At 31.7% G+C, this 8,830-nt stretch overlaps 1 protein-coding gene across 2 annotated transcripts in view; it reads left to right on the top strand.

The window, feature by feature from the left end:
• Positions 1 to 5,122: 5,122 nt before the first annotated feature.
• LOC106476563 overlaps positions 5,123 to 8,830 on the top strand; it is a 24,657-nt gene continuing 20,949 nt past the window's right edge. For both annotated transcript variants that reach the window (XR_002609729.1, XM_022381338.1), the window contains exons 1-2: positions 5,123 to 5,798; positions 7,283 to 7,503. Coding sequence is in view for 1 of the 2 variants with exons in the window: in XM_022381338.1 (XP_022237046.1) it covers positions 5,248 to 5,798; positions 7,283 to 7,503 (772 nt within the window). In the remaining variant the exon portion in view is untranslated. The remainder of the gene's footprint in view (positions 5,799 to 7,282; positions 7,504 to 8,830) is intronic.

Here is an 8,830-nt window from a genome sequence, read left to right as displayed (position 1 = left end):
TCAGCTAAGACGGTTTCATTTTTCTAACAAGGTGGTTGGCCTTTGGAATGGGTTGCCTTCGGATTTTGTAGAGGCAGTAAAGTAAAATGCATTTTAAGAAAAAGCTTGATAACTACTTTGTACATGAAACAAAACTACAAGAGATGCCATATTGATTGAAGGTCATCATAGTTCAGTAGGACACTGTAAACTTGTCTCAGTTTAGTCAGTAAAACACTATGCTTTTGATAGAAAAACAGTACAATTCAGTCAATACAAATTACCTTTTATTGTCAAATTTTGTAAGCAAAGAATCAAGATACAGCATTAGCCTGCTAACAACCCCTGCGAGCTGTCTGGTAGGGGTTGTTTACAGTCCTTGTGCATTTATCTAATGTGAAGGACTGCATTTGGATATTATCTTTTTAAAAATAGTGTTCACATTCATGAAAATCTTCAAATTAATCAGGAGTTTTCTTAGTATCAAGAGGTTGTGTTAAATCTGCTTATCTTATTTTTACGATATTTCATGTCAGTGCTAAGAGTTTTGTTCACAACTTTCTCAAGATTTTCTTAAACAATTTCTATATAAATAGAACTTAAAGAAAAATATTCCTTCTATTCTTTAAAAGGTTGATCAGATTAAGAATCTCTTATTCACCTTCATCAGTAAACATAAACTAGCAAAAAAAGTTGTTTATCACATTTTCTCTTCTATTATTACATGGGTTTTTTACTGTCATTGACTTTCTTTTTGTTATGGTGAGCGTAGTACAGATAGCCCATTGTGCAGCTTTGCACTGAACAACAAAAACATTTTTGTAGTTAGTGTAATATAAAATCCCTTATAGGTAACCATAATGATAGTTTTCTTGTTTTCTTTTTCTAGATTTCTATAAACCTCAACATCTTTCATTTGAGATTTCTGTGAGTTTCCTGTTTTATAAGCTAGGCATTTTTAATTTATTACAACTTTAATTTTTCAACTCATCCATTTATGAAAAGACTTTTCATTAGAAGTAAGCATTTATTATGAATCATGTGCATCCTTAGAAATTTTTGTCATAGTTTTGACCTTGATGATCCTTATGGTTAAATCCAAAAAAAAATCCAGTCTAGTTTGCAGAGTTTTTGCTAATCAATACTTGGTTGTGTCATCTACAACAAAATATTTATAAAATGCTTAGCAACTTCAACTTTTGTGCCTTAGATGTAACTCTTCTTCTTATGGTTGACATCAAGCATACGATCCAAAAGAACAGAATAGTATTTTAATTGTTTAGTGTGGGTACTTTTACTTTTATATCTTTTAAACATAATACTACTACTTCTTGTATCATGTTAAATAATGAGTATGGATTTCTTTGTTTACTATTCCACTTGTTTTTACATTACTGGTTCAAAGTTTGGGTTGTACAATGTTTCATTTGGCAAAAAGTGAGATTGTGTTCAAGAACATTGACCTACTGTGATTTTCTTGTTGTTTTTTTTCTTCTCACTCATGGTTTACTGTATGGTAATAGAATGTTTTTCAGATTATACCATTTCTGCATATTTTAGCAGTGAATTATTCTCTTTTAATTGGAACTTGGATGCTACTAATCATTGAATCTTTATTCACAAATGAATGCATTGCATGTTGAAAACAATTTATAGCAAAAGTAGTACACTGCATTATTAATTTTTTGGGTAAATTAACCAATGTCTGTTAATAGTTTCACAATTCATTATTCATTGTATAATATTGACAAAACTACTATAACATTTTAGAAATAAAAGTTTTTACATCACATAGTTCTAGGAGAAGTGCTTTGAACAGTATTATGCAAGTAGCAGAAAAGCTCTTTTACTTACTGGGAGCTTACATTTGGCCAGTCAAAGAAGTGTATATGTGTGTGTGTGTATATGTGGGGGATCATGGTGTTGTTTAAAGATGTGTGTGTCACTTATCTACTTCTGAAACTATTATTGCAAGTTTTGTATATTAAGCTATGAATTTTTTATATTTCATATTATCATTACAACATTAGCTGGAGAAATGCTTTCCTTTTCAGCTTGCTTGACTAAACTGATAGTAACACCCCGAGCTTCACTAACATTTAATTTCAATTGAGTTATTATGTAAAAATATGTGTTATTTAAGTTGATTATAGTTTACATAAATATGGAGAACTCTGAAGCTTTTTATTGTTTTTCAGATCACTACAGAAAAGAAGAAAGAAATTGCTCAGTATCGTGAACAGGCTGTAGCTGTGGAGAACCATTTGAGAGAAAATAAAACTTTGAAAACTCAGTTAATATTCAAAATTCAATCAATTGTTCAAGACTTGGAAGTTAGTATAGAAATATATGAAGTATCTTACATCATTTAAAAATATTTCAAATCATATTATTTGAAGCAGGGAGCATCTTGAAGGGCTATTTTGCTTACACAGTAAATATCCTTACACATTGAAATGCTGTCCTGAATGTCTGACATTCAGATTCTTTGAACATGTTTTCATACACACTTTGCTTCCAAATAGCAATGTTTTTAATGCCTTAAGAGATAAGCTAGCTTGGAAAATGTGTTGACATTCAGCCATTGCTAATCATAAACAAAGTTAGAAAACAACTTTGAGTTCCAAGCTGACTGAAAGTAAAAAAAAATAAAAAGTGTAAAATGAATTATTCTGTGGTGATTCATAGTAGATTTAACAGGAGCATAACCAAATAGTGTAATGAAAAGAGTGGGCTTTATGTATGACCCTCAAAACAGCACATTCCTCAACATTTTCTATCTTTTAATCAGCACCCATTAAAAAAAACAACATCCAGGTGCACAACTAGGATTTTATAAAGAAAGGGGGCTCACTTTTAATCCACCAGTTTCTAAATGATATAGGTGATGTCATCTGTGTATAATATATTGGTTATTGAGCAAATAACAAATAAGTGTACTTTTTTTTTAATTGGTTCAGATTACAGATGAATATTCAGCTATCTAATAAATATGACTTAACCAAATACACATATATGGCTAAGGGGAGGGCTTAAGCTCCCAAAGCATGCATGCCTATATTCAAGTAAATTTGAAGAGTACAGGTCATCAAAGGCTACAATGGTAATATTTACTGGCTAACTTTTGTAACACAAAATTCTAATAATTAACTATTTATATTGCCAAACAAGATATTTTTGAACTTTTGCTACTGTACAATAGTAATAATAAAGCATATGCAAGACTCAACAATATATTATTCATTTGAGGCATGCTTTCTAATTAGTTGAAATTCTTTCATATTCTTTTTATGCTTTCATTTGGTGTCACTGAGAGAATGATAAGTGCTGTTAAATTTATTCAACCAGTTATTAGGCTTTCTTTCTGGCTTTAAATCTGTCTGGGGGAAATGACTAAGTTAATTACAATCAAGCCTGTCTTTTTTTTTTTACCAAAAATTTAATGGTTTAGATTTGGAGAAGTGACATTATTTATGTTTTTATTATTTAAAGATGGCTATACAGCCAGTTATTGTTTAACCTATTTTTTAATGCATTCTTTTGTAGTTTAAAAAAATAGAAAAGATAATGAAAATGAAGAAAAAATTAAGTGATACGTATTTAGCAAAAAAAAACAACTTTAATTGATGGAAAACTGGCAACTTGTAGATTAACATTTGTTTTTTTATATATTGTTTTTACTAAGAGACTTTATTAAACTACTACAAAGTTACAACTTTAGAGATATAATTTCCTTAGTGAAGTATTTTACATATTTTCTAATGTATTTACTGCTGTTGATGTATAGATAGTTTTCAGCCTTGTTCCTTTATCATAAACTTGGCATTTGTTTAGATTGAAGGAGCTTACAGGTAAAAATAATATCATTCATAAAGTTTTATAATAATCAAGATCATATGTGTTTTATTGTTTTACCTTTTTGTTTTCTAACAACAGTTGTTTTTCGCAGAAAAGAAATCATCTAAGAAATGCATTGGCACTAAACCATAACATAAAGGGTAAAGCAGCATCTGTAAATTGCCCAACAGATGTGCCTGTTTTAGAACATTCTGAAGTTAATGAAACAAGAGTTCATGCTGTTGCCACAGATCCAGTTTTGAATTCAATTGAACAATACAAGACAATTAACTCTGAGGATACAGTTCTGCAGGAAGAAATCTCAGAGGTTCAAGAGAAAAGTTACAATGAATTGATACTCGATAAAGAAAGTAAAAGATGTTCAGCTAATGTTAACAGTGATATTTCAGCTAGTGAGGCTGAAGTACATAAAAGGCTAAAGCATACAGTTCCGATTGATTTGTCTATTGAAAAAAATGTTGGAAATATCCCCGTAAAGGTAGTTTCTTCTGAGACTCCTTATGACAGGGTTTTTGTGACATTACCAGCATCAGTTTCACATGCTAGAGAGAGAGCTGTAACTCCAGACACTGAACAAGAAAGTATGCTATTAACTGATGGTGATAATCAAATAAATTCATGCAATAAAATGTCATTTGTTTCAGATGACCAGTTGAGGTCTGTAATTAGTGTGACACCTAGTACTGACCTCGAAAAGTATATGGACAGTTCAGTTGATACTATAAGCAGCTTTGACTTAACGGAAGATTCACCTAGTCCACAATCGGTCATCAGAATTTGTGTGTCTGACTCTATTACAGTGACACCAAGTTCTGGTGTCACTCTGCGGCAGGTAAGTAAATTGAGTACAGACTCAACTGATTCACAGAAAATAGTACCTAAACACTGCCCTAGTAGTGAGCCATTGGATTGTTCTAATAATGATAACAAAATTTCACATGAACACTTTTCTGATAACCTCCATACTTCTGAAGAGTCTGCTGTTATTGATGGAGAAACAAAGAGTACTTATATGTCAGTTCATGAGGATATAGGATTTCTTGGGGGGAAAAGAAAAGACTCCTTTGAAAATAATAATCTTATGTGTGAAAAAGGTGAGAATGAACATAAAAAACATATCCGTAGGTCATCTTATACATTAGACAAACCATCATCTGTTTTAATCATGGCTCATGAACGATGCTCTTCAGAAAACAGTTCATCTCAGGAAGAATTTCCTCCACAATCACCTGCCACAAAATTAGAAAAACAGTTGAGTCACAAAGCTACTAAGAAGTTGGATGTTGCTGGTGATGATAAACATGCATTTCATTCAGCAGAACAGAGTGTTATAGCTCGAAGTAAAAAAACTGGAGTTGAAATTCAGTGTGCACTTACTAAACGTCCAAAAAAAAAGAAATACGGTATTCTATGATGAATAGTGAAAGTATTGATAGAACTGTTGTTCCTCCCTTAACATCAGTTAGAAAAATCTTTAATGAATCTGGAGATCAAAAAGAAATGCTGTCATCTTGGAATAACAAAAACCAGTTGGAGAATGAAGTTGTGGAAAGATCTGAATCTAAAAAAAATCAAATCTCTCTGTTAGATTTTCCAGGCAGCTCTGTTACTGATCATTCAAAGACAAGGGAAAACACTTCTAAAACAGAAAGGACTGAATCACAGAATGAGGCTGTGATTTTTAGCTCTCCCGTTTTTTATGATAGAAGCAGCAGAAATTCATCTTCCATGGTCAGTTTCACAGAAAAGCAGATAACAGCACTGGAGGAAAAAACATATGAACTGAAGAAGTATTTGGAGGAGACATCCACAAAAACTTCAGAACTAGCAACGACAGGTGTGTATAGGAAAGATAAGAAATCTGCTGTATGTTTACAAGAAACGGAACAGAAAGAAAGTAATGATAACTCCATGACTGAATTATTCTCCTTGTCTAATTCTCCAGCAGACTATTACTCAAGGTTTGTAGTGAGCTCTCTTCTTCTTCTTCTTCTCCATCCCTTTTCTTTTTATAAATATCGCTTTTAAAGAAAATTAATAAACAATTGCCTAATAGAATATCAGTATAATTTTTGAAGCCAGAAAATAAAGCACATCTGATTAAGAGTTCCTTGAAAGAAATAATAACCTATTTATGCTTCCAGTCCTGTCATGTTCGTGGTTCTCAGAACTAACCACATTGTTGGGACATTCAGTGTACATGTGTAAACATTTCATACCTTAATCTTTGAAAATATTTAATAACTATATTTTTTACATTTATTTTATCTGTATTATTTTTTAGCCAAGACTTACATACCTATTAAAATATTTTCCTTATCTTTTCATTGCTATAATATTTAAAAAAAAACATCTTAAGGTCGAGTTTGTGACCAAAAGATTTGGTATAACTGTTATATTGCAAACCTTTGGTTTATAAGCAAAAAATCCATTAAAAGGAATTGTCAACTGACTGTACCTTGGTTATAGCCCCCCAGTGGCACAGCGGTATGTCTGCGGACTTATACTGCTAGAAACCGGGTTTGATACCCATGGTGGGCAGAGCACAGATAGCCCTTTGTGTAGCTTTGTGCTTAATCACAAACAACAACAACCTTAGTTATATTTTAAATGTGATCTTAAAGGTTATAAATATATTTTAATCAATTTTATAAGGAATAAACTTCATTGTCCTGTTTACAGCAAAAATTCAAATAAATTTCATTCACTCTTGACAATTACGCATAATAAGTAAATAAAGTGAGCAACAGGTGAGGAAAATATGTGAAAACATGGAAGTATGTGACATCTTTAGAACAAAATTCAGAGTTATAACATTTCAAGAGTCACCTTGGTATTTTCTACATTATTAGAAAGATGCATTAACTAAATATGTGTGAACACCTTTCTTTCTTTATTTTAACTTAAGAGTTAAATTGTTAGAGCTTCTCAAAAAGGAGTCTCAGCTCTCTGTTAAAGCTGCACCAATTGCATATGTAATACAAGAAGTTTGCCTTTAGAGTAAAGTAAACAGCAATTATTTGCATATCATTGATAAAAAAATTGTGTAATTTAGTTACAAGTAATATTGATATATTTATTGAATTCTTTTGTAACTTCCATTTTATATCAGACTATAGTGCTTACATGCTAGCACACATTCACACGTATTTGTATAATCATACGAAGTTTACTTTTTAGTGAGAAGCTGCCTTTTAAAGGTTTTATTTCCTTTGGCAAATGTTATATTTTTTACACTCAGTTTTTTATTTCCATGTGCAGGTAATAACCTCAGTCACCCTTCTGTTTAAGGATTCATGAAATTGTTTCTATTTCTTTTATTATTTTATTACCTGGTGTGAATTGTATGTTTTATTGTTTAGTGTATTATTGACATACCAAGTTGTACTTTCAAACACCACAAGCTTGGTTTAATATTACATTTCATATGTATACACATCAATAGAAATAGTAGCTCTCTGTCTGTGGAAGAACTGTTGCAAGAACAGGAGTATAATTTTGCACAGTTTAGACAACAGATTCAAGAACAACATAAACATCAAATGGAGACTTTGTTGCATCAACAGATGGAGCAGAGGAAAAGTTTACAGGAGAAATTAGCCAATCAGGAAGTCCTGCTTGCTCAAGGGCCAGGGTTTATCAAAGAGACAGAAAGAAATCATCAGAGTGAGATTCATTTTCTACTTTCTCAATTTAGAATAATTCAAAAATTATAAATGAACAAATGCTTTTGTGGCAAGTTATTGTTCTGTTATTATAGTACAAAGTAGTTGCCAATATTCTGTATATAGATTTGCAAATTCATAATTAGTGTTTCTAGATAATACAGAGAAACAAAAAATTAAGAATAATTACAATTTATGATATTTTAGCTGTGACAAAGTAACTACTGCTATAACTCATATCAGTCTTTCCTTTCAGTTCAGTTTATCACAGAAATGATCATTTTGGGTCATGACCACGTTAAGAGTAATAATCTTACAAAGTACATGAGTGTCACAGACAACTATGAATTTACAGGCCTATCAAAAACAAGTTTTGGACGTAATTAGGTTGTGTTTTTAAAGTTTAATTAAAAACTAATTTTAAGTGAACTTGAATTGCTTTTGAAAGTAAACAGCTAAAATTCAATAGAAGAAACATAATACAGTAAAATCACTTCCCATATGGTACATTACTTCCTCTCACATAATTAGCTATACTCATTCAGTGCTGTCCTCTATATGCAAAAAAACAATTATGCCTACTCTCCATTGGAAATGACTCATTCCAATGTGTGTCTCATGCAAATCATCATATGACAACCCTCCACCAAACATACACTCTTGTTATGCATGTGACTCCCTCTATTCAATTCTACCAGGTTATCACTTCTCATTTGACAGTGCTCATGTTTAGACGTTTCAAATTTTGCTCTCGTGTGCTTCGTTGTTGTATCTTTAACAGTTATGTTTCCCAATTGTTTCTTAATTGTTTTTGATTATACAGTTGCCTCCTTTATTTTCAATTTACTTTCCAGTCATTTTTTTCCCACACATTTGTCTTTATCTATCAAACAATTTGTTTGATTAATTATTATTTACCTTGAAGTCCAAGGTTAATGTGACCACTTCAGGTCTCACACCTACTACTAGCTGTGGGTAGGGGCAACCTATCAATGGATTTATCTGCAATTATTTGCCAAGAGATTGATCTTTATATTGATCAACCACTTTTTCCTGAAGTGGCCCCACTTCCTCATGAACAATCCAAACCTGTTCGTTCTGATGAAGATTTTGATAGCCTTTTTACAATACCAGATTTTGCCATGTTTTCCTATGTTCCACCTGCAGAATCAGCTAGGCCTAATACAGCATTTTTAGATATGATTTCTTAGGTATGTGATGTTTTATCCCTTTCATATGATCCTCATCCTCCTTTGTTGCACGATAGTTCTTCTTCTGAATAAATAGAGTTGTTTACACAAATGTTTCAACAAGTAAATGCTTGGAAT

The sequence above is a fragment of the Limulus polyphemus genome, unplaced genomic scaffold (genome assembly GCF_000517525.1).
Source record: "Limulus polyphemus unplaced genomic scaffold, Limulus_polyphemus-2.1.2 Scaffold157, whole genome shotgun sequence".
NCBI classification, from domain to species: Eukaryota; Metazoa; Arthropoda; class Merostomata; order Xiphosura; family Limulidae; genus Limulus; species Limulus polyphemus.
Note: the sequence above shows the minus strand (reverse complement) of the source record. Positions and strands in the feature narration are given on the sequence as shown.